Here is a 25,116-nt window from a genome sequence, read left to right on the forward strand (position 1 = left end):
GTCCGGGCCCCGCGTCGGGCTCTGTGCTGACGGCTCGGAGCCTGGGGCCTGCTTCCGATTCTGTGTCTCCTTCTCTCTCTGCTCCTCCTCTGCTCACGTTCTTTCTCAAAAATAAACAAAAAAAGTTTTAAAAATTAAAGAAAACAAAATAATTTGCGGACACGGGTTTACACCATAAACGTCGGCGGCCTAGGTGTCCTCAGTGTTTGGGGGTCACCTCTTCTCTTAGTAGTTACATGAACCTGCTGAAGGTCCCCTGATTGGGAGAAACTCAGTGACGCCCCTCACTGCCAAGTCCTGCACACACACACCCACGAGCCTCCACTGCTCCCGTGCCCGGCTGGCCTCCGCTTTGGACCTCCCTGGCTCCCCTGACAGAGCCGTCCCCTTTTTCCACTATGCGATGACCTCAGTGGGGAACACGGCCTCTTTCCTTCTGGATCTCCCCAAATTACACGGACACAGGGAGGTCACTTGTAGCAGAATTTTGCTGAGGGCTTGGGAATATGGCAGAGCAGCCATCTAAAATAGAAAATGAGTCATCATGATGGAACGGTAGGCACGGGGGTCTCTTCCGAGGACCAGTCTGCGGGCCGGGGCCTGTCGGGGGAAACAGGTGACAGACAGTTACCCACGTTCTGCAGAAGGGCTCGCGCGCGAGAGGCCCCGTCACCTCCCTCCAGACCGGGGGACAGAAGGCAAGAGACGCTGCCGGGGCGGGGTTCCCTGGTGGAAATCCCGAGAGTGGACGGCGCTGGGCACTTTCTCCTCTCTCAAGGGGTGCACCCCCCGAGCCAGGGGAGGGGTGCCAAGAGAACCCCTCGTGGGGAGGGGGGGCTGTTTGCAGGAAAGACGAGACCGACATTCCCCTTCTCAGCTGCACGCTCGCTGAGCCCCGAGCTGACCGGCCACCTGGCTGGGGCGGAGCGGGAAGAGTGTCCTCTGGACGGCTGTCCTGGTTCCCCGTCGCTCGGGAAGGCAGAGGCTGAAGATGCCTGTCCCCTCACTGGGGTATCTGGAGGTGGACGCAGTGAGGCCGCCGTTCCCGGGTGAATAGAGGGCGGCCTCTGGATACACGCATTCACTTCCACCTCTGAGCCGGGAAGGACGCACGAGGCTTCCCGTGAGCCACGCACACGCCATGGACCTTACCCAAAAGCGTCGTGAGCTAGCTCTAAGGGACCCCGGCCCAAAGGGCCACCTGCTCAGATGGCGGGATCTTTCCAGGAAGAGGTGATGGGCTGCCCCCAGAAGCAGGAGCTGAAGGAGAAAGTGGTCTCACCAGTATTCGACTGGAAAATGCACTGCTCAGATCAAAGTCGAAAGGACAGTATCTGGGAATAATCCAGAATGCGTCTCAAGCCAAAGACCGTGAGGGAGGGCGCCCAAGGACAGTGTGCAATGACACAGGCTGGGGAAGCCTTGTGGCCCCCCCTCCTCCAACCCCCCACTCTGGGCCCCACCCTGCAGGAGCCAGCGGGGATGGGGCTGGGGAGGGCTCAGGACGGGAGCAGGAAGACAAGAGGGAGAGCCGATGGCCCCCTTTCCCTCCTGCAGGGGCTCAAAGAGAAGGCGGAGGCGGGGGACAGCAGCGGGGTGCAGGTGACCTGGCTCTGGGGGCAAGAGGAGAAATCCCTGGTTTGTGGCATTTGCTGAAGTCCATGGTGTGAATGTCCCGACGCGGCCAACGTGGCCGATGCCAAGCTGCGGAGCCCCGGGTCCCTGCCGGTCTCAGCACCGGAGCCCCGGGTCCCCGCCAGTCTGAGCACTGGTTCTCACAAGCCGATACTAGCTGGCTCGGCTCACCGAGGCAGAAGGCCGAGTCGGCAGGGCGCCTTGAAGGCAGCGCGGAGAGAAACAGGAAAGTCCCCGCCAGTCCGGGCCCTTCAGCACATCAATCACACAGAGGAAGGCGGAGGACAAGGATTAGACTCCCCTGGAAGGTACCAGGTCATCTCCTGCCCCGCTGACTTCCAGCGGGTTGGGCCGGCTGGAGGCACCCTCAGGAGATGGGAGGGAGGCTCGGGGAATTAATGTCACTGCTTCCCTCTTTGCCGGGGCCCTGCGGGCGGGTGCTATCCTCCTAAGGAACACGGGGCTTGGGTCAGCACACTTTACCACCGTCTGGCCGAAGCCCAGTAACCGCCTCCCTCCCTCCCGGCACCCCCAGGCCCAGGGCTGCTGACCCGCTCCTTGCTGGGGCCCTAAACTTTATTCACGTGACTTGCAAATGGCCCCTTCGTGAAGTGATCCTTACTAAGGCTTCCCGCTGGACTCCACTGATAACTTTATATACGAGACGCCCTTCCGAAGTTTAAGTGGGGAGAAAAGGAAAATACCAGGAGAAAAACAGGAAGGGGCCACTCACAAAGGAAAACAGACAAATGGCGCATAACTACATTTAAAAATTCAACCTCACTGGCAATTGTAAGATGCAAACTCAAACAACAGTGAGATGCTACTAATCACCCATCAAACTGAAAATATGAAAAAGGATGCTAAGGGCCAGAAGGAATGGACACTCTTCGATGGTGACCAGAGAATTTGGTACGAGTTTTCCATGAAGCAATTTACTGTTATGTAAAGGTGGTCTGACGATGTGTGCAAAGTTGGGCTCCAAAACTCTATCCTAAGAAAGGGCTACTGGGGTGCATGAGGATCTGTGACAAGGACATTCGCTGCCGCGTTTTGCACAATAATAAAGAAACTCTGAGACAACTGTATAGTCAGTAATCAGAAATTGGCTAAAGTGAGGTTCCCTTTCCCAAAACAAAGATTAAAAGTGACTGTTGAAGGGGGCACTGGGGGGCTCAGTCAGTTAAGCATCGGACTTCGGCTCAGGTCATGATCTCATGGCTCGTGGGTTCGAGCCCCGCGTCGGGCTCTGTGCCGACAGCTGGGAGCCTGGAGCCTGCTTCGGATTCTGTGTCTCCCTCTCTCTGCCCCTCCCCTGCTCACGCTCTCTCTCAGAAATAAATAAACATTAAAAACACTTTTTTTTTTTTAAGAAGTAACGGGTTTAGGAAGTATTTAGCATTGTGCATCAAGACCCTTAGAAACAGTCCTTGTCTGTGACCCACTAATTACTTGTGGGGAACTTACCCTAAGCCAACAGTTTCAGTGTAAAGACGTTCATTACGGCATTCTTTGTAATCTAGTCACCCGACAGGGTCAGAGCCTCAACGTCCGGCTACGTGGGAATGGCTACACCCATTACAGCCTCATGATGAACTACTAGTCCTCGTGGAGAAACTACTTCCATAGTGTGTGAGGACACCCCGCTCACCGGCAGAGTCAGCTGCAGAATCCCCGTGGGTTCTGGAAGTCACGCAGTATTACAGGCCGAAGAGCTGAGAGCTCAACTGGCCGACTTTCCCCACATTTGACGTGTTCACACTCACATGCACACGCACGCACACATACCCACGCACACATACGACGACTCACATACACACATGCACACACTCACGCACAGACACACGTGCATACAGACACACACGCACTCACATACATGCACACACTCACACATGTGTGCACGCACGCACACTCTCTTGCCCACACGCTCACACACACGTAGTCACATATACACGCACGCACACGCACATGCACGTGCGCCCTCTGGCTCTGCTCCCCCCCTTACCCGGGGCCACACTCCCACAGCCACAGCCTCTGTCTCCATCCTGGCCCTGCCCCCTCATGCCCCTGGGCCTTTGCACCTCCTCCTCCCTTACCTCTTCCCTCCCTCCTGGTTCTGCATCTCAAAAGGCCAAAGAACAATCTGGCAAAGCCCGAAAACAAAAAGGCAAACTCCCCCCCAGGGGGCTGTTCTGGCCCAAGTGTGGTGCAGAGAAGTGACAGGTACCTTCTGGCCCACCACATGCACTGATTAAAAATTAGAAGTGGGCGCCCAAAGGCAGAAAACACCACCCTCCCCCTCAAGAGGTTCCAATGGAGGAGCGAAGGCCTCAGGAGTGTGTGAGGAAGGTTCTGCCTTAGGGGTCTAGGGACTTGCTTTGCACTGGAAATGAGTCCCTCTTGTCCTGCTTCCTCCAGACCCTGGGATGTAAATCTGAGGCCTGGCTGAAGTCCTCACCTCTGTCTAGACAAGGGTGAGTGTCAGATACGGGCACTCAGGGCCACCACGTCGGGGCTGAGGCGGTGAAAGGGCGGGCCTACGCCAGCCGACTCCCATCTTGTTCTGTGTCCTTCACCTTGACCACACCTCCTCCCCTTGAGTAAACCCTCCCTCACCTGCCTAACAGGACTCGGACCCTTCCCCAGGACCCTTCCCCAGCCAATCGGCTGAGGCCATAGCCATTACCTCACCAACTGCCCCCAGGCCCCAATAAAACCTTTGTCCTTTTGAAACTCGCTCTCTTTCCCTGGTATCTCACCGCTGCGTCGGTGCAGGTAGGGGATTGAGCTCGAGCTAGCTCGAATAAAGGCTCTTTGCTTTTGCATTGGACTCGGCTCCCTAGTGGTCTTTGGGGATCACGAATTCTGGGCATAACATTTGGGGGCTCGTCCGGGATCCCCAAGACCCCCAAGGGACCCCCGACCTGGAGAGCCTGACTGGCCACGGTTAGTGTCTGTTTGTTCCGTCTTTTCTGTGTGAGCTCATTTCTGGAATTCTGGTAGTGCCCGACGCGGTCTAAGTGGACTCACTGGAGGACCACGGGCCAGGAGTTTCGGATGATGTTCCGATTCTCCCTTCTGGAGGGACGTGGAATCCCCTCATCTGTTTCGGAGGGACGTGGAATCCCCTCAAAGGTCTGAGACGAGGCGGGTCGCTCCCGCTGGTCGGCGTGAGGCCGTCGTCTTTGGAGGGACATGGAATCCCCTCAAAAGCTAGCTCTCAGTTTTGCTTCCATGGAGTTGGAAGACTTTCTAGGGGCCCTCTGTTTGTCTGTTTTTGTGTTTCTCTGTTTTGCTCTGTGGACTTACTGGACGGACGTTATGGGACAGACTCAGACTACTCCTTTAAGTATTATGATTGATCACTTTAAGGATGTGAGGGGAAGAGCTAACAACCTCAGTGTGGAAGTCCGAAAGGGTCGGTTGCAGTTTTTTTGTTCTAGCGAGTGGCCAACTTTCAATGTCGGATGGCCACCAGAGGGGACCTTCGACCTCCCTACCATCCACCGAGTCAGGAGTATCATCTCTCAGCCTAAGACGGGCCATCTTGATCAGCTCCCTTACATTATCACTTGGCAGGACCTTGTAGAAGACCCACCCTCTTGGCTTAAGCCCTTCCTAACCCTGCTCCCTCCGGAGCCAAAACCCATTCTTGCTTTGCAGGAGACAGAGAAGAGGAAACGTCTTACCCAGCCTTCAGCACCCCTCTACCCTGTCCTACAGGGGGGTACTGAAGAAGAATTAATTTTTCCTCCCCCGTATAACCCCTCTAGGATGCCGGAAGAACACCATCCTCCTCCTCCAGGGGAGGCAGACGCTGTTCCGAGAGCGGGAGGCGGAAACGCTCCAGGGGGAAGCCCGCCCTTTACCACACAAAGGGCTCAGAGGGAGCAATCCGCCTCTGCCGCCGACTCCACTATTCTGCCCCTGCGAGCCACCGGACCCCCAGACGCGGAGGGGAATTGGCCCCATCACTATTGGCCTTTCGCCACTAGTGACCTCTACAATTGGAAAGCTCAGAATCCTACGTTTTCCGAGAAACCGGCAGGGCTTATTGATTTATTAGACTCTGTTCTTTTTACCCATCAGCCCACGTGGGACAATTGCCAGCAGCTTTTGCAGGTCCTGTTCACGACTGAAGAAAGAGAAAGAATCCTCAATGAGGCCCGAAAACTAGTTCCGGGCGCAGACGGGAATCCCACCACCAACCAGGCTCAGATAGAGGCCTCCTTCCCCTTAACTCGGCCCCAGTGGGATTTCAACACGGCAGAAGGTAAGGAGAGGCTCCGGGTCTACCGCCAGACTCTAATGGGGGGTCTCCAAATGGCTGCTAGAAAGCCAACCAATTTGGCCAAGGTAGGAAATGTACAACAGGGAAAAGATGAATCTCCGGCTGCCTTTTTAGAAAGGATCATGGAGGCATTCCGTACCTACACCCCCATGGATCCAGAGGCTCCGGAAAGCAAGGCAGCTGTTATCCTGGCCTTTGTAAACCAATCGGCCGTAGACATTAGGAGAAAATTACAGAAAATAGATAGACTAGGAGAAAAAAGTCTGCAGGACTTACTGGTGGTAGCCGAAAAGGCATATAATAACCGGGAGCCTCCTGAGGACAAGCAGGCTCGCGCCGTGGCGGCTGCCAGCAGTAAGCAGACTCGAGACCTGGCCAGAATACTGCTAGCTACCACTGCTGACTCCCCCAAGGAACGAGACCGCCGTCTCCGGCAGCTGGCAGACGATGCAAGAAAAGGTAAAGGAACCACCAAGAGGGGGAAGCAGAGGCTGCAGAAGGATCAGTGCGCATACTGCAAGGAGATAGGGCATTGGGCCCGAGATTGTCCGAAAAGGGCCGGTGGGAAGGGAAGCAAGACTGATCGAGTAAAAGTCCTAGAGCTGGATGAACTAAGTGATTAGGGGAGTCAGGGTTCGGACCCTCTCCCCGAACCCAGGGTAACTCTTAAAGTGGAGGGGACCCCTAGTGACTTCCTTGCCGACACCGGAGCACAACATTCGGTCCTCCGTGCCCCACAAGGAAAACTAGCCATCAAGAAGTCCTGGGTACAAGGGGCAACTGGCATGAGCCAGTATTCATGGACTACCCGAAGAACAGTAGATTTGGGAACGGGCCGGGTATCCCACTCCTCTATGGTAATACCAGAATGCCCCTACCCGCTGTTAGGACGGGACTTACTGACCAAGATTGGAGCTCAGATAACTTTCAGACAAGGGGGGGCCTCAGGTCACCGATGGCAAGGGCCACCCCATCCAGGTCCTGACCATGAAACTGGAGGATGAATACCTCCTCCACCAGGAGGCGCTCCCGAGAGAGGATAATATAGACAGATGGCTACAAGAATTCCCCTCGGTTTGGGCAGAGACAGGGGGGATGGGACTAGCCGCTCATAGGACCCCAGTCCTGGTAGAGCTCAAGCCAGGAGAGAGTCCGGTAAGGATCAAACAATACCCCATGTCTCAGGAGGCCTGGAAGGGGATCCAGCCACACATCCGGAGACTACGAAGCCTAGGGGTACTAGTTCCTTGCCAGTCTGCCTGGAACACCCCCCTACTGCCGGTCAAAAAGCCTCACACAAATGACTACCGACCGGTACAAGACCTCCGGGAAGTAAATAAGAGGGTCGTGGACATACACCCAACTGTTCCCAACCCATATACTCTCTTGAGCTCCTTGGCGCCCTCCAGGGTCTGGTATACTGTACTAGATTTAAAGGACGCCTTCTTCAGTCTGCCGTTGGCACCCCAGAGCCAACCCTTGTTCGCCTTCGAGTGGCATGATCCGGAGGAGGGCTACAGTGGGCAACTCACCTGGACACGGCTACCTCAGGGATTCAAAAATTCACCCACCATCTTCGACGAGGCACTACACGAGGACCTGGTATTTACAGACACCTTCTCTGGCTGGGTGGAGGCATACCCAACCAAGCATGAAACGGCTCAGACGGTGGCTAAGAAGCTACTAGAAGACATCTTACCCAGGTATGGTTTTCCTGCCCTGGTAGGATCAGACAATGGACCAGCTTTTATCTCGCAGGTAACACAGGCAGTAGCCAAGGCGGTGGGGGCAAACTGGAAATTACATTGTGCTTATAGGCCCCAGAGCTCAGGACAGGTAGAAAGAATGAATAGAACCCTAAAAGAGACCCTTACCAAATTAACCATGGAGATTGGCGGGGACTGGGTGACTCTCCTACCGTATGCCCTTTACCGGGTTAGAAACACTCCTTACACTCTGGGTTTTACTCCCTACGAGATCATGTTTGGCAGGCCACCCCCTGTTATTCCCAGCCTTCGAGCTGAACTTATTGCTGAGTTTAAAGATCAAGAACTTTTTCTTTCCTTGAGCGGGCTCCAGAGGGCGCACGAGGACATTTGGCCGCGCCTCCGTGCCATCTACGAGGCTGGCCCGATCCCGACACCTCATCAGTACAGGCGCCGGGAGACTGGGTCTACGTCAAGAGGCACCACCGAGAGACTCTCGAGCCGCGCTGGAAGGGACCCTACATCGTGGTGTTGACAACCCCCACCGCTCTCAAGGTAGACGGCATCGCGACCTGGGCCCATCACACCCACGCTCAGCCAGCGGACCCCTCCTCGATCCGGAAGGACTTCGTCACGCGATGGGCCATCAGTCGGGACCAACACAACCCGCGGGACCAACACAACCCGCTCAAGCTCAAGCTACAGCGCATTCGACCCACCTAATATTGGTAACTCTGTTAACTCTGCTTGTCATTGCTCATGCTGCCGGGAGTCCCCACGCCCCCCAAAACACCACCTGGCAGATCATAGACACCAGCTCGGGGACAATACTTAATCAGACGTCCCAGAGCCACCCCAGGGACACTTGGTTCCCAGAACTTTGCGTAAACCTCCAGACTCTGTTCTCCTTGTCACCATAAATGCAGCCGGTCCCATGATTGGGTCCGTAAGCTACATGACAAGGGGGGAATGAAAGGGAGGGCCTACGCCAGCCGACTCCCATCTTGTTCTGTGTCCTTCACCTTGACCACACCTCCTCCCCTTGAGTAAACCCTCCCTCACCTGCCTAACAGGACTGGGACCCTTCCCCAGGACCCTTCCCCAGCCAATCGGCTGAGGCCATAGCCATTACCTCACCAACTGCCCCCAGGCCCCAATAAAACCTTTGTCCTTTTGAAACTCGCTCTCTTTCCCTGGTATCTCACCGCTGCGTCGGTGCAGGTAGGGGATTGAGCTCGAGCTAGCTCGAATAAAGGCTCTTTGCTTTTGCATCGGACTCGGCTCCCTAGTGGCCTTTGGGGATCACGAATTCTGGGCATAACAGCGGGAGGCAGGGACCAAAGAGGCCCCGTGTCTCCAAGCCCGCACCGAAGCCGTCCCCCGGAGGAGGAGTGCCTGCCGGCTGGCCGGGAAAAGCAGGTGCACAGCCGAGCAGACATCCCCTGAAATTGCCGACATTCCGGACGGCAGCCCTCCTGGCCCGGAGTGTTCTGGACTCTGGACTCGTGGGCTCGGACGCTGCATCTTGGAAACTCCGGCCGACCTCTCTGGAGGAAAAATAGTTGGCCTGGGTTGGCCGGGCACGGCGCTCCAAGACTGGAACCCGGTGCAGGCTGGCTGCTCAGGTCCAGAACGGCAGGCTTGCGCGTGGACAGGGGTCAGTTCGACGACGCCTCCCGGGGAGCTCACCAAGTGGCCTTGGCTGCAGCTCACGGGTCCCCAGAGGCTGGACCGAGTGGAGAAGAGCTGTGACACTTGGTGCGACCTCCCGAAATCAGCCCACGGGAAGTCCCCTCGTCCAGCAAACCCTGGATCTGCGGTCCACCCAGGACCCAGGCAGCTGTGGCCCGGTCCGTCCCCCTTTTCAGGGTGGAGCCCCTGCCGGAGGCCCCGGGGCCCCACGAAGATCTGGGAGCGCTACACCAAGTCGGTGGGAGAGTGGCCGCTCCCGCCGCCGGAAAGCCAAAACGGACGCAGACCGCTGCGCTCCTGGGTGCAGTGTGCTGGGCGGATGCCTGCACTCCTTCCAGAACAGTCTCTGTGGCCCAGGCGGTCTCCCATCCCCCCCTTCCCCTCAGGGGGCTGTGCTACAGCGGAAAGGAGCCCGGCGTCCAGGGGAGGCCCCGGGGACAAGGCCTTCCGGCCTCATCCCAGCTGTGCTTCGGCGGTGGGAATGGTTTGCACGTGGAGAAGGCGGCGCTACGGCCCCGCGGGCCCCGCGAGCGAACCGAGCGCGGGGCGCTGGGGCACGAGTGAGATCGAGGGCGCGAAGAGCCCGCCTGCGCCGGGGTCTCCGAAAGCGGGGGACCCGCCGAGCACCTCTTCCCGCCTCTGGCAACCCCTCGCGGCGTGCCCTTGGGAGAAATACTCACCTTCTCTGGGCCTCGGTTTCCTTGCGTGTAAAACGGGGGCGGTAACACAGCACCGGCCGCCCGGGGTCGCCGTGGGGACGAAGTGCGCTCGTGCGCGTTCCACGGCACGGCGGGGAGTCCGTCGGGGTCCGGGAGCAAGTCGCGGCGGGGGCGCGTTCGGGCGCTGCGGGGCCCGGCTCGGCAGGTGCGGACTCCGGGAGCCGCTCTTTAGAACCGGAGGGGCGGGGTCGGAGCGCGGGCGGACGCCGGTCTCTGCCGCCCCCTAGTGGACACGCCCCTCACTGTTAAAGGCCCTGGTGGCTTTAGGCGGCCGGCCACGTGACTGCAGGAGCGGGGTCCTGGCTCTAGGGGCGCGGGGTGCAGCCGTCCCGCCTCACTGACGGGGTCCTGTGAAGGCAGCGGCGCCCCTCTCCGCTGGCCCTGCCACAGCGGGCTCCAGGGCAAGGCAGGGGCGAGGCTCCCCGGAGGCGGGGAAGGGAAGTCCCAGCCGTGGTTCCGGTCGCCGTCATCACCCTCCTCCTCGGGCCCCCAGGCCCCGAATGAACTTGAGCGTCCCACTCAGCGACTGCCCTCTTCGGGGCCTCTCCCTGCAGACCCGCAGTCCCAGCCCCCCCCCCCCCCCCCCCCCCGGGGAAAAGCCTGACCTGTGCCCACCCCAGAGGCCCCAGGGCGCCGGGCGCTGGCCTCACCACGGGCAGACACTCCTTCACCGGGTTTCGAGGCCAAAGGGTTACTGCTACCTTCAGCAAAGGACACACACATGACCCACGTCAGAGACGGCAGACCCCTGTCCTTGACCTCCCTGGAGCCAGACTCCTCCAGAGGCTTCATCTCAAACGGGCCTTCGGCGCCCAGTGTTAGCGGAGGATCCAGCTAAGTGGGTCCAGCAGCTTCTTGGGAGCCCTGCCATCCGAGTCCTGGGCCTGCCTTCGGCCAGAATCCAGTTTGGGAAGAACACCCGGTGCCCCATCAGGCTCCTCCCGAATTTTTCCCATCCAGCGACCCCTCACTCAGCCCGGGTCAGCACATGATTTTTAACAGAATCCACCAGTAAATGAAGAGGTGAAAGATAACAAATCAATTCTGGGGCTGGGGCGCCCAGGGGGCTCAGGCAGTTGAGCATCGGCTCTTGATTTCGGCTCAGGTCACCATCCCAGTGTCATGGGATTGAGCCCGGCATCGGGCTCTGTGCCGAGCATACAGCCTGCTTGGGATTCCCTCTCTCTCTCTCTCAAACTAAAAACAAAATAAAATAATCCCTATTAAAAAAAATCATTTTGGGGGCCCCTGGCTCAGTCAGTTGAGCGTCCGACTTCAGCTCAGGTCATGATCTCACTGTTCGTGGGTTCCAGCCCCGCATCGGGCTCTGTGCTGACAGCTCAGAGCCTGGAGCCTGCTTTGGATTCTGCATCTCCCTCTCTCTCTGCCCCTCCCTCCCTTGCACTCGGTCTCTCTCTCTCTCAAAAATAAACATTAAAAAAAATTTTTTTTAAACATTTTCACAGGAGGGAGTGACTTTTAGTAAGTGCAGAGAATATGAAAACTCCTTAGTAATCAGAGTCATACAAATTAAATTACTGTTTTCTATTGAACTCTGGCTGGCATGTAGGTCATCAGTTGAGTATTTTTTGAACAAATAAATGCATTGATGAATACAGCTACCAAATCGTTCAGCGTCCGGCTGAGAGAGGATCCGACTCGCCACCCGGGTGCGTGGGGCCCACCTCTGGCGCGGATGGCCGTGGCCACACCGGGGTGGGAGCGGGGTAGGGTCACTCGTGCGAGCACGGTGGGCTTGGGTGGAAGCAGACGGTCCCCGAAGGGGATGCGGACAGGGAGACAAAGCTGGGCACCACGGTCTGGCCCGACTCGCTCCACGCCAGCAGTCTGTAAAGTCGGCTTAAGGCATGGGACGTCGCGCAGCCGCTAAATGTCATACACGGAGTCCGTGCGCCACCACGGAAACTTGATTTCAGTATGACGCCAAGTGGGAAAGGCTGAAAACAAAATTCTCTTCCCGCTGTGACGACGGCCATGTGAACACAAAGTGCACAGATAATGTTCTGGAAGGAAGCGTGGTCGAATGAAAATAGCTTCGAGAGCTGGGTGGCGTGTGGGTAGCTGAGTTCTTCCTTTTATAGGGATCTTTTAACGTCGCCGTCGTATTATCTCAGTAAAAACAAGGATTTCAGTTCTTGGTCTGGGAGCAAGAACCCAGGAAGTCAGGGAAAATATGACCTTTTAAAACAGAGGACGTGCTGACGGAGGTCTGCTGGACCCCGTGCTGGTGTGGCGTGGCCTCACTCTTCACCTTGATCCCCACTCTCCGATTCTGCCTTTAACGCTGTCAACTTTTGTCAGCTTTTTCACATTTACTTAATTTTTTTAATACAGTGTTAAAACAATATTTGCATTGGGTGCTGCGCCTTGTGACATCTGTACCTCATGTGCTTGCAACAACCCCCCGCCCGCCGGTGCCCTAGGCCCGCCCTGGCCAACAGCAGCTTCCCTGTGGCCCTTCCGCCTCCTGCGGACACGGGAGGCAACATGGTTTTCAGAGTGGAGCAGAAAGGGACGCCCCAGCCTGACCCTCCCTCTCTGAGAGGAGCCAACAGCCCAAGGTCCACGGCTCATTTGAGAAACTCTCCGGAGACCTGACAAGTGGCCTCCCAGGAGCAGTGGTGACCCCTCCCGCTGCCACCGTGCGAGGAGAGCCCTGGTCCAGGGCACGGGTAAACCCACAGCGGGGCAGAGCCCGCCTGTCGAGCCAGACCGCACGGCCCTGCCCGGGCCCCTGGCCTCCCTGCTCAGCTATAGGAAAGCTGGGGGACAGCCGGCCCCTGGGTCCCAGCTCCAACGGATAAAACAATGCTCAGACAAGGATGGAGGAAACTCAGAATTCACCTAAAATAGATGCTGTAGGCCAAGGCCTGGGAAAAGCTGTCTGCTGAGCATGAACAGGAGGGGGAAAACAACGATGTGGCAGCCAAACATTTTGCAATAAAAAAACAACAGAAAAATACACTTACAAATACAGATAAATATTCTATTCTGGGGGGGGGGGGGGAGAACCCAAGGTGGGGATTCTCCATTTGGACTTTCTGAGTTCATAAAATTTAATAAAACCTTGAATTTTAATAAAACCAACTCATTGAGATTAAAACCAGAATGATTTTAAAGAAAAAAATCTCATTTCAGAACTAAGAAAAAAACTGGGTGCCCAAAACCCCAACACAAAGGTAAATGTTTCCAAAATGGTAAGAAAAAAAAAAAAAACCCTGAATCTGCAACTGAAAATAATACACTATGTTCTATGAGAATTAAAAAAAGAAAGAAAGAAAGAAAGAAAGAAAGAAGGAAGGAAGGAAGGAAGGAAGGAAGGAAGGAAGGAAGGAAGGAAGGAAAATCCATAATAAGACTTCTCAGCAAAATTACTGAATATTAGCAATGAGGAAGGATCTCCAGGAATCTGACAGAAAAAAAATCATTATTAAGGAGAAAGACAGTTGGCCTTGGACCACTACAAGTAAGACACTGATGAGAATCAGGGAGAGAGGAGAAAGTCTGTGAATTCCCCGCCTTGGTTATGGGTTAACGCATGCTGGTGAAGTTGGTTTAATTAAAAAAACAGGGGCGCCTGGGCGGCTCAGTCGGTTACGCAACTTGATCTCGGCTCAGGGCATGATCTCGAGGTTCGTGTGTTCAAGCCCCGAGGCGGGCTCTGCGATGGCAGCACGGAGCCTGCTTTGAATTCTCTCTCTCAAAACAAAACCATAAAAATAAGAAAGAGGGTTAACACTGTATATAAAGGAATCCACCAGAAGCACTAAGAACAGCGTGACCATCAAAAACCAGGGGGCATGAGGACCAAGGGGGCAAGGACGTCTCCCTGATGACGTGCTGGTGTTTCGTAGCTGATCGTTAAAGCTACCACGCGAATGTACTGGATCAGGACATTACAAGCAACGTGAACGAGCACAGGTAAACTTGTGTACAAAGGTGGGTGTCTGTGTCTACACTCCCCCCACCTCCCTTAAACACACTTCTCTTGCTCGTGAATCTGCAGGCTGGCGGGCCAGGTGGTGACAGCCGTCTCCAGGAAGCCTTGGAGGCTGCGGCCGGAAGCATTTGAAGGCGCCCAAGCTCACACACGTGCACGTGGGCTGGACACGGCGGGGGCTGGGCAGGCGCGGACCCCACCCGCCACCGGCATCTCTGTCTCCACGGGGCCTCTCCAGCGTGGTGGCCTCGGGGTAGCCGACAAAGCTTTTGCATCTAGTGAACCGGCCAAGCGCAACGCCCGGTACCAGCGAGGATCTGAGATCCACTGTTGGCAAAGGGACAAGGTAACGGAACCACCTGGGACAGCAGGTCGGCAGTATGTGCCAAGATGTCACCTTTCGTTTGTTCTGGCGAGTCCACTGCTGGGAAGCTGCCCTTGAGATATAAACAAAAGTTTACCAAAATATGTGGGCAGCCATATGTAGGAACGAAACGCCGAAAACTGCAAACTCAAGGGTCTACCGGTAGGCACGGCGCGGGTCAGCTGTGGGGCGGAGGTCACCCCCACCCTGCTAATCTGGGCCACCCGCAGCCGTGGCCCGCGACCAAAACACCCTCCCAGCTGGCCCCGCACACCCACTGGGGGCCCCTCGCCATCAGTTTTTCAGCGCAGCCTGGTCCAAACTGGATCGTGTCCCACACTCGGCCTACCACAGCTTAAAACCCCTCAGGGCACCCCAAATTCCCACAAGACCCCACGCACCTCCTTCCCTCTTCAGGCGGGTGCTGCACTGGGCCCCCAGCCCCCCTCTGCTCCTTCTAACCACAGGGCCCTGACACAGACCGTTCCTCTGCTCCTGCCCCAGAGACAGCCTTGCCGACATCCCAAGGCTCCCCCCACCTCCACCCCACCTCGAGGCCCATGTACGTCTCCCAACAGTTGCCACTTTGTGCATGATGCGTATGTCTTCTCCCACCAGGTCCCGAAGTTTCAGGACGCCTGGGCCCACGTCCGGGCCGTCCCTGGCTCCCAGCAATGCCTCGCATGTAAGAGACGCTCCGAGCACTGGGGGACGTGGCTGCACCCTGCGCAGGAAGCGGTGGGATCAGGACTTCCCCACGCGGAAGGCTGCTAACTGGAAACACAAGGCCCGGGACGTGTGAAGGGCGCCATGCCCGTCCCGTCAGGACACCTGCTCCATCCTGACTAGAGAGGACAGAGAGCCGACATGCTCAAGGGACACGCTGAGAGTGCCAAGGGACAGCGCTTGCCCCACCGTGGCTGCGTGCAAGGGTGTAGACGGCCCTCCCCAGGACAGGGCAGGGGCTAAGCTCCAGCCACACAGGAGGGGGCGCACTTCGTGCACGGGGTGAGGCCGCAACAAACACGCGGCTGCAGGCCGGGAAGTGAATTTTTTTTTTTTGGAAACAGATTAACAGGAGGTTGCACTGAGACAAGGCCGTGGCAGGGGTAGGCACAGACTTTTCACTCTGGACCCTCCTGCAGCAGTGACGTTTCCTAACCACGTCCGTGTGCTCTTTTCAATCTGTTAAAATTGTGAGTCCTTAAAAACAATGTGAGTCCTTAAAAATGACACCTGCATATAAATTCTGTAACTCGGACGCAGGGCAGGTCTGACACATGAACATTACAGGGCGCGTTAGTACCATACAAAACACCACAGATTTAGGCACTTTGTCAAAAAAAACGTTTAGAAACGATGAGGTTACGGAGTCTTCCGTCACACGCCGCCGGCTCCCGATTCACACCCTGACGGCCGTCACATGAAGTGGCACGTTTGAGCCCTCGCCGCCCGCACGGCCGCCCCAAGCAGGACACAGGCACAACTCCCGGCCTTTACAGACCGCGCGAAACCGGAGGCTGTCGGGAGGTGTCCCCGACTGACGGCGGGGATTCCAGTCAAATTCAAAGTCGGGACGGTGCACGTCCACGTGACCGCGCGCGTGCGGGGTGCCGCATCCCGCGTCCCGACCGTGCGGCGCGGACGGGCACCGAGCCCTGCGCCAGGGCGGAAGTTCGCGGTCACGGAGGCGGGGTCTGCGGCCCGCGGGGCCCGGTCCCAGGGACGGCGTCTGTCCGGCTGACTGGGACCCGGCGGCCGTCCGGCTAGCGGAAACGAGGGGGGCAGGGACACGGCGGCCCCCGGGGCAGAGCCAGGGCAGTGAGGGGGAGGGGTGCCTCCGGAGCCAGTGCCGCCCCGGACGCGCAGGGCCACCGTTTCCATTTACAGTGATTTTACAGGAACCTCGAACGCGCCGGAGTCCGACGCTAACGCCGAGGCCGCCGTCTTCTCGCTCGAAGCCTCTTAAACGGGAACTCCGGCGTGGACGCCCACCGGTCGCGGGGCGCAGGATCCTCCGGGGAGTGGCTCCCGCCCCCGCCCGAGCCCGAGCCCGAGCCCGGGGCGCCCCCGAGGCGGCCGGGGAGGCCCCGTTACAGCTCCGCCCTCTTACTCCCGGCTCGGTTGTCTTCCTTCGCGGCCTCGGCGGCCCGGGATTTGGGCTCCCCCTCCTTCCTCTTCTTGCCCTTCTCCTGCTTCGTTTTATTCTTCTCCCCGCCGCCTCCCCGGCCGGGGTACACCTGCCCCTCCAGCGTCACATCGGCGCACCTGTCCTGACTGACCAAGAAGTCCTTGATCTCCCAGGCGTAGCTTCCGTCCCGAAGCATGAAGATGGCCCGGTCGGACCCCACGATGAACCTTGACAGAAACACGCGGTCAGGACACGCGGGTGAAGCGCTAACGGGCACAGCCGCCCTGTGCCACGTCGCACAACTCCTCTCAACTTCGACACAACAAAACGCTACACTCCTCGAGGCCCGGTAGCTACTGACGGTGACGAGCACGACCCGACCGAGCTGAGTGAACCATGCAACCCCTCGGCTCCAGTCTCGGAGGCAGAGCCCCGGGAACGATCTGGATCCGCCTTGGGGTGTCAACACTCAACAGGCCCCAAGGGGCAAAGCAGAGGGGATGAGCCCCGGGGTGGAGCACCGGCGTGGCCGGCGGGCACGGAGCTTCCGCTCCTGGGGGGCCGCGCCCAGCCCACCCCGCAGAGAGGGGCGGTGGCTCTGGACAGGGGCGTCAGGGGCACACTGACCGGTCCCCTCGGCCTGCGCGCAGGCCGACGACAGCACCGAGCGTCGTGCTCGGTACCCCTTCGTGTCTGCCTGTCACTGCTATTTCCTAAACTAAGACGCGTGAAGACCCTGAATTGAGGAGGAACAAGAAACTTCTCAAAAACTGCATCTCAGGATCGTACTGGGCTATGAAAACCGGACCCCCGACCTCGGATCAGTTACCTTTTAGCAGTCTGGTCCCAGCGTGTGTGAACACGGCCACACACGGAAGGATCTCCGGGGTGAGAAACCTCTCCTGGGGGGGGGGGGGGGGCGCCCTGTCCTGCTGTGACTAGTCTGCCCCCAGAGGCCAACCACCTGCCCAGTCTTCCCCAGATGAAACAGAAGTTATGCAGCCCGGCACAGGAGATAAGGTCACTGACCACTGACACTGTACTAGTGTTGTGTGGGGACAGGGGGGTGGGGAGGGGGGGAGTGACAGGCATAAGGAGCAGAGCACACGGAGCTGACAAACCCTACGTTGTTCGCCCAAAACTAATAGACCGTTTGTCAGCTGCACTCAGAAAAAAAACAGCTGAAGGTATAAAGATATATAAAATTTTATGATCAAATGAGATAGTAAAAAAAAAAAAAAAAAAAAAAAAGCAAAAAAACTTACGGGCCTTGACCAATAATAAACGTTTTTCTTTAAAAAGAAAACAAAGGCAGGGATAAACAGAAGCGTCAAAGAGGAAACCCGAGGCAGGAAAGGTCCTGGGCCCGAGGGAGGCACCGCCAGAAAGGGCTCCCGCTCCAGACTGGGGAAAAGTCCCAGCACCACCTACGGTTTTCTCAGAGGGCCCGCCGCCTCACCTCTGCACGTCGTAGTTGGCGTTGAAAAGGCTGCCCTGCCAGAGGCTGGTGATCTCCTCCGTCTCCTTCTCAGTGGGGTTTCCGGACACAGTGACGAACATCATGAGCGTCTTCCCCTTCCTCGTCATCTTCAGGATGCTCTCGGGCCTGCCCGGGTCTATCTGGGAGAAGTCGATAGGGGCTGAGGGTCTTTTGTGCTCCGGGAGGTCCCCCTCTTCGATGTCGTCATCCTTCTATGAGGACACAAAACACAGCGTCACGCATCATCAGAAATGTGCTTGTCAAGCGGGGCAGGCGAGAAGGGCGGCGCGTGCCCGCAGGTGCGGTGACCCACGTTAGCACAGGAAAAGGAGACCCGGGAGCTGTCCTCCTCTACCTGACCTTCAGGTAAAGCCCGAGTCTCAGGCAGGACTTACCACCCGTCGTCATTCCGGGTCACCGATACCCGAGGCCCCTGTGTGATGGCTTCAAAGAATCTACCCGATACGGTGGCCTGTAAATACGGCCACATTCTGGTTTGGTCCCACAATGAACCACAACACAGCAATGAAGAAGAAGAAAACACTGATGGTGTGCCCCAAACCTCAAAAGGACAATACTGACTGACAGAAGCCAGGCCCAAAATCAGAAACACTATAAACTTATTTATTTAAAGTTCGAGATGAGACACAATTAAGAAATTAGGAACAGCGGTGGCCTCTGGGTGGGGGATGAGGTGGGTTTGACTAGGACGGGGCCCAAGGGAACTTCCGAGATGACAGAAATGGTCTCTACTTTGACAGGGGGTGCGGACAACAGATACTCACCGGTCAAACTCCTGCACGCTATACTTAAAATCTGCATTTCATGTGTATCAACGTCAACTAAAAAATAAGAACTGTCTGGGGCTCCCGGGGGGCTCAGTCGGTTAAGCCTCCGGCTTCAGCTCAGGTCAGGATCTCACGGCTCCTGGGTTTGAGCCCCGCGTCGGGCTCTGTGCTGACGGCTGAGACTGGAGCCTGCTTCGGATTCTGTGTCTCCCTCTCTCTCTGCCCCTCCCCTGCCCGTGCTCTGTCTCTCTCGCTCTCTCAAAAATAGACATTAAAAATAATTTTTTTTAAATTTTTTTAACATTTATTTATTTTTGAGACAGAGAGAGACAGAGCATGAATGGGGGAGGGGCAGAGAGAGAAGGAGGCACAGAATCGGAAACAGGCTCCAGGCTCTGAGCCGTCAGCCCAGAGCCTGACGCGGGGCTCGAACTCACGGACCGCGAGATTGTGACCTGGCTGAAGTCGGACGCTTAACCGACTGCGCCACCCAGGCGCCCCTAAAAATAATTTTTAATAAAACAACCTGAACTCCTCACTCAACTCTAGTTAGCAGGCTTCGTTTTCTGCAGTCGTGTGAACAAGCAATTGTGACGCTACCATCTGTGACTTCCAGGCTGGAGCCAAGGAGGAAATACGTTAGGGACAATGACACCCGGTTCTTCACTTAGGGGCAGAACTACAGGAGGAAGACGATGCCCTGTGGTGGCCGAAGGACCACGTGATTCTTCATAGGTAGGCAGGCAGAGCGATGAATAAAAATATTTAAGAATCAGAGTTCCTCGGAGAAAAGCCTAGTAATTCCAGCCACAAAAAGAAACGACGTACCGAGAGAAGTCACCAAACGGGTGGTCCTTGGAAACACTATGCTAAAGTGAAAGAAGCCTCACGCAAAAGACCCCGATGTGCGAGACGGCTGGCATGAAGCGTCCAGAACAGAACAGAGATTAGTGGCTGCCGGCCACAGGCTGGAGGGTCAGGGGAAGTGGGAGAGGGCAACCGAGACGAGAGTCTCTTTCTGGGATGACGAACACGTTCTAAAATTGACAGTGGTGACGGCGGCACGCCCCTCTGAAAACACCACGGAAACGTACACTTTGGGTGAACTGTCGGGCGTGTGAATTCTCTCAATAAAGCGGTTATCGAACACCCCGATAAACGACTAACCTAAAATGACACGAAGAGCCCGTATCTCTCTCTTACTCGGTCCTCATGACAAACTGGCGAGAACGTCGACAGTCTATTAAAATGCCCCTAATGAAAGGTGAGCACAGGAACTCGTACAGCGGTGCCTGAAGGTGCCCCACGTTCGCATCAGACCTGGGACCTTGCGTGAGCCCCATCTAGCTAGCCGGCTGACCGCGGCCGGGACTCCCTCCTCCCCTGGGCCTGTTTCCTCATCTTTAAACAGAAAAGCAGAACCAGCTGGCCCCACGGCCCCAACAGTGACTACACACGATGCACAGAGCTTCTCATCTCTGCCACTCTCTCTACCAACCCGTTTCTTCCTCATTTTGCTTTAAGAGTCTACGGCGACTGGCACACAGAGGCACGTGCTGTGCAGTCAGAGGGTCTTGGGCAGGTTGGAAAACCACCTATAACGGGGTAGGGAGGGACAGCATCTCCCTCCTAGGGTTTGGGGGGTTCAGTGACATAAAGGCAGGCCATAAACACCCAACGATCAGACCCGCAACCAGCTGTGGAGATGACGTAGGACCTCCCGGTCACCGAATTCACAGGCTGTCTCCATCTCCGTTTTATTCCTCCCTAACATGTGCTATCGCTTCTTAAAACACCTTCAGACTTCGAGTTGGCTCAGTAACCTAGAATATTTGTATTTTTCACGCTGACTTCACTAATGATCACGAAGTTAACTCCGTAGGTCACACATAGCATCTCTTTTCAATGAAAACATAACTGATCAGAAGTCTAGTGCAAACAGCAAGGGTAAGGATTGTTTCAAACAACTTGAATTCCACCTTCTAGGTTTTTGTGTGTGTATCAGTTACCAAAAAGGGGGGAGGGGAGGGGGAGGAACAGTACCTCATGGAACAGTACCTCATGTGGCTGAGAGTCGGGTTCTACTTACTTCCTCCCATGCCCCTCGGCTTCTCCCCTGGGCAATCTGATATGTTCTTATCACTTTCGCTACTCCTGCAGCAATCAAGCCTCTACCCCTGGGCAGGGGTGGGACTGTCACAGGTCAGGCATTCCCCAGACACAGCCCGACCCTGCCTCCAGGCATTTTCAACGGCTTCCCTGCTTCTTCCCTGCTTCTCCTTGGCTGCTGGTCACAGTCAATAGTCACAAAGCTGAACTCCTCTTTCTGCAGACCCTTTTCTTCCTCCCTCCTGTGCTCCTTGATGCTAACACTGGCTGCCACGCGCCCAACCTTCAGGGCAGCCCTGCGAGGCCCCCACTGAAGAGATGAGGGGGATGAGCCTCGGAGAAGAAAACAGCTTATTTGAGGTCACATGCTAGCAGGGGTGACACCGACACTGGAGAGCGAACCCACATTTCTGGCGCTGGGATCCGCCCCTCACCTGCCCCTTGCTGGCGTGTAGAACGGAAGCACTGCCTTCGGTTTTCCTACACCACCTGGGACTCAGCATTGAACCTAACACAGAGGAAAGGGTTCCCGTTCTGCCCCACCTGACCCGGGAGGCAGGCATCTCAATGGAAGAATGATTCTCACACCAGTGGGAAGGAGGTAGGGCGGGGGGATTTAGGGATCGCCCCCTGGGGGAGGAAGTACTGTTTCTCACAAAAAAGCTCTCCCACGGAAAAATCACTGCCACCGGGGAAGGGCACTCACATTTGTGGATGGTGTGCAAATGTTAGCTCACCTGGTCTGCACGGCACCCTGCAAAGGGGGAGGTTGTCCGGCTTCACGGTTAAGGAAAATGAGGGTCACACTTACAAGCAGTAAGGCCGGGTTCAAAACCCCTGTGCCTTCAGCACATCATGCTGTCTCCTGCCTGGTCACACAACCGCCAGCTACCAAGTTGAGCACACTCTCTCACATTCCCCCCTCCACTCTGATCCAGGAGACTCCAGCTCATGCAGGCCCTCCCATCACCTTGCACTTGTACTTCGGCTCACCAGGGTGCACGGCCAGGCAGTAAAATGGTGAAAAGAATAGGCTTGAGAGTCAAATGACGAAATTCGGAATTCAGCTTATATGCTGTATGACGTGGGGCAAGTTACTCAACCTCTCTGGGCTTCAAAAGTCATCATCTAGAAAGCAGGGTGAGAGCATTAAAGGAGTGCGCATGCCCAGGGCAGTCCTGTTACAAAACAAAAACTCAGCAAGTATTAACTACGAAGTTGTTTCTGCCTTCGGAGTCTCTCTCTGCCCACCCATCCTAAACTTTGCTGACCAATTTTTCTAATCATGATAGCCCACGATTCAAGAACCCCCGCCACAGCTGGAACCTCACTCCGGGGCACACTCTGAACCCTCTCAAAGCGTTACGAAGGCCGTGCAGTCACCTGGGGAAATGCTTAATATGTCTAATGAGAAAACCAACAGCGGGAAATGACCCTGACGCCGGGCTCTGAGCTGTAAAAACCATCTGCACGCGGAGGGGACACGAGCGAGGGAACACGCGTGTCAGTCCCAAGGTATGAACGATCACACGGAAGCGTTCCATTATGGCAGTATTTGGGTCACACAGCTTTGCAAACTCATCAGGGCCCGTGTATTGTCTTCTAAATTAAGCGAAGACCCCGGAACACTGGAGGCCCAGCGCAGCCTGGTTCGCGTCGGCCTTTCCACCCGGACCGCTCACTACCTTGCTTCAAACGCAGCCTTCTCCAGCTAACCCAACTATTCCTACCAGCACGGCTTGCCATCAGAGTGGCGCTATCCCAGGTTCTTCCCAGGTTTCCTCGGCTAATCCTCAAACTACTCTGAGGTGGGCATTGCGAACGCCTCGGTTTTGTGGGTAAGGAGACTTTCACCATCAAAGTCACAAGTGGTTTGAACCCAGCCAGTCTAGCTGCCAAGCCTGGCCTCTATTATCTGCACCCCCCCCCCCAGCTCCCGCTGCCCTTCTCCACGTCGCCCCTGCCTCTAGCCAGATGCCCTGTGCTCCCTGGAACCCTCTGAAAGTCCCACCGCACCTTCTTCCCACAGTACTCCGCAATTCCTACTTTGTATTATGGTTGTTTGTACCGTCACTGCTGTTCCTGATGGTCGGATCCCTTGTTCATCTCCGTTTCTGTCTAACTTAGTACTTCAAGGTATTATTTCCTCCTCAAGAGACAGCGCTCTTACTTTAGGGAATCAGACACTTCAGTAGCTAGACCATAAACAGATGGGCGATTACAAGGGAGACCGTAAACAGGGAAGGAGCTGCTGCGAGACGTTCCCTCTTCATTAGCAGTGTGCACACTCGTATCTACCCCGTGCACACTCATAGCTACCCCCATCTTGCCATCAGCTGCGGATACGCATGGAAGTACAAGTCTGCTTTCTCCTAGTCAAATTCATCAGATGGTATTTTAAACTCACGTCTGAAAGTCTCTGTCAAATGAGGCACGCACACGGAGATAACCACAAAGTAAGAAGACACCAGCCTGGGAAGGCATCATCGGGTAAAACCTCATTTTGCAGATAAGGAACCTGAAGCCCAGGGCGGAAACGGGAATTGCCCAAGGTTACACGGCCAGCAGAACCCAAGTTTCTCGGGGCGCCTGGGTGGCTTAGTCGGTTAAGCGGCTGACTCTTGAACTCCGCTGAGGTCACGATCTCAGGGTTCCTTGAGTTCCAGCCCCGCCTCACGCTCTGCACTGCTGGGAATTCTCTCTCCCCCTCTTTCTGCTCCTAACCCACTCATGCTCTCTTTTCTCTCTCTCAAAATACACAAACTTTAAAAAAGAACCCAAGTTTCGGACTCCACTCCACCAGCTCTGCAAATGAGCCAGGACCGTTCAACCACTTTTGCAAGGGAAAAAAGGCACGAGTTTTCCTTCAGTGAACCTCATCTAAAAACCTTATCACACACTCCAGAGCACTCAGGCAACAAACCGAAAAACCTACTCTCACAAAAACAAGTCTTTGCTCCTTTAAACGAAATGTGAGCACCAGCTTTTGACCTCCCCCACCCCCACTCCCCAAATTACAAAACCCTCAGCAAGAAATATACTGGAACGAGGAGTCTGGACGCTTCTGGTCCAGAAGACGGGAGAACCAGTAAAGGGGAGATGACCCTCGCTGTGTACCCCTCACCCGCCCGCTCAGCCCAGCCTCGAGGAGCAGCGTGCAAAAGGTCCCCCTCCCCACGCGCCGGGCTCACTGACCACCAGGGCGCCGAGAAAGGCCCGGAAGGGCGCAAGGGGGCACTGGGGTGAGGCTGGGGCGGGCAGCAAGGCCGCCCGGCCTTGGCAGAGAGGGCGACACCGAGACGGGGTGTGGAGGGCGCCCGGGCAGAGGGGCCGGAGGTCAGCGGGAGCGGGGCCCGGGACCGAGAGCAGCCGGCGGGTGCGCGCGCGCGGACCTCCCACTGCTCCAGCAGACGCGCCATGTCCGCATCGTTGTAGTCGCGAATATCCTTCTTCTTCTTCCGCGGGGGCGGGCTGGCCTCCCCGGGCGTCCCGGCCGCGCCCTCGGCAGCGCAGGCCCTCGGCAGCAGCGGCGGCAGCAGCAGGTCAGAGGCGCAGAGAAGGACCAGGGCCGCGCGCACCCAACCGGAGGCCGCCATCTTCGCCGCGCCACCGCGGAGATCACGCTTGCGCGCGCCGCGGACCCCGCCCCCGGGTTCTCCTTCCGACCCCGCCTCCCAGCCCGCGCCGACCTACCACGCCCCGCTCCAGCCCCAACCCCCCCCCGGCCCCGCCTCCCGGACCGCGCAGGCCCGCCACGCCCCGCCTCGTGCCCGCCTCCGGGCTCGCGTCAGCCCCACCGTAGACCCCGCCCCTGGGCCCGCCCCCGCCGCCCTCACGGCCTTACCACGCCCCGCCCCCGGGCTATCGTTCCGACCCCACCCCCCCCTGCCCCGCCCCCGCGTCACGCAGACCTACCAGTCCCCGCCTCGTACCCGCTTCCGGGCTCGCGTCGGCCCGGCCATAGGCCACACCCCTTGGCCCGCCTCCCGGCCCGCGCCAGTTTACCACGCCCCGCCCCCGGGCTCTCCTTCCGGCCCCGCTCCTGCCCCGCGCCGACCTACCAGGTCCCGCCTGGTACCCGCCTCCCGTCCCGCGTCGGCCGGGCCACAGGCCCCGCCCCTGGGTCCGCCTCCTGGCCCGCGCCGGCCTACCAGGCCCCACCTCGTACTCTCCTCCAGAGGCCCCGCCCCTGCGCCATCTTGGCTCCGCCCCGCCCCCTCCCGCGGTCCAGATAAGGCTC

General features: G+C 57.1%; 1 protein-coding gene across 1 annotated transcript; it reads right to left on the reverse strand.

The window, feature by feature from the left end:
• Window positions 1-15,692: 15,692 nt before the first annotated feature.
• Window positions 15,693-24,506, reverse strand: MESD (mesoderm development LRP chaperone). Its single transcript, XM_023254810.2, has 3 exons — window positions 24,269-24,506; window positions 17,959-18,191; window positions 15,693-16,726 (listed from the first exon to the last, which is right to left on the reverse strand). Exons 1-3 carry the CDS (start codon window positions 24,470-24,472, stop codon window positions 16,462-16,464), a joined length of 702 nt encoding a protein of 233 aa, XP_023110578.1. The 5' UTR covers window positions 24,473-24,506; the 3' UTR covers window positions 15,693-16,461.
• Window positions 24,507-25,116: the final 610 nt, after the last annotated feature.

The sequence above is a fragment of the Felis catus genome, chromosome B3 (assembly GCF_018350175.1).
Source record: "Felis catus isolate Fca126 chromosome B3, F.catus_Fca126_mat1.0, whole genome shotgun sequence".
Taxonomy (NCBI): Eukaryota; Metazoa; Chordata; class Mammalia; order Carnivora; family Felidae; genus Felis; species Felis catus.

Coding starts and splice junctions, on each gene's coding strand:
- MESD (XM_023254810.2), bottom strand. CDS start 24,472: ATGGCGGCCTCCGGTTGGGTGCGCGCGGCCCTGGTCCTTCTCTGCGCC. Junction 18,192..24,268: donor GTCTGCTGGAGCAGTGGGAG/GTCCGCGCGCGC, acceptor GTGTCCTCATAG/AAGGATGACGACATCGAAGA. Junction 16,727..17,958: donor GCCAACTACGACGTGCAGAG/GTGAGGCGGCGG, acceptor GTTTCTGTCAAG/GTTCATCGTGGGGTCCGACC.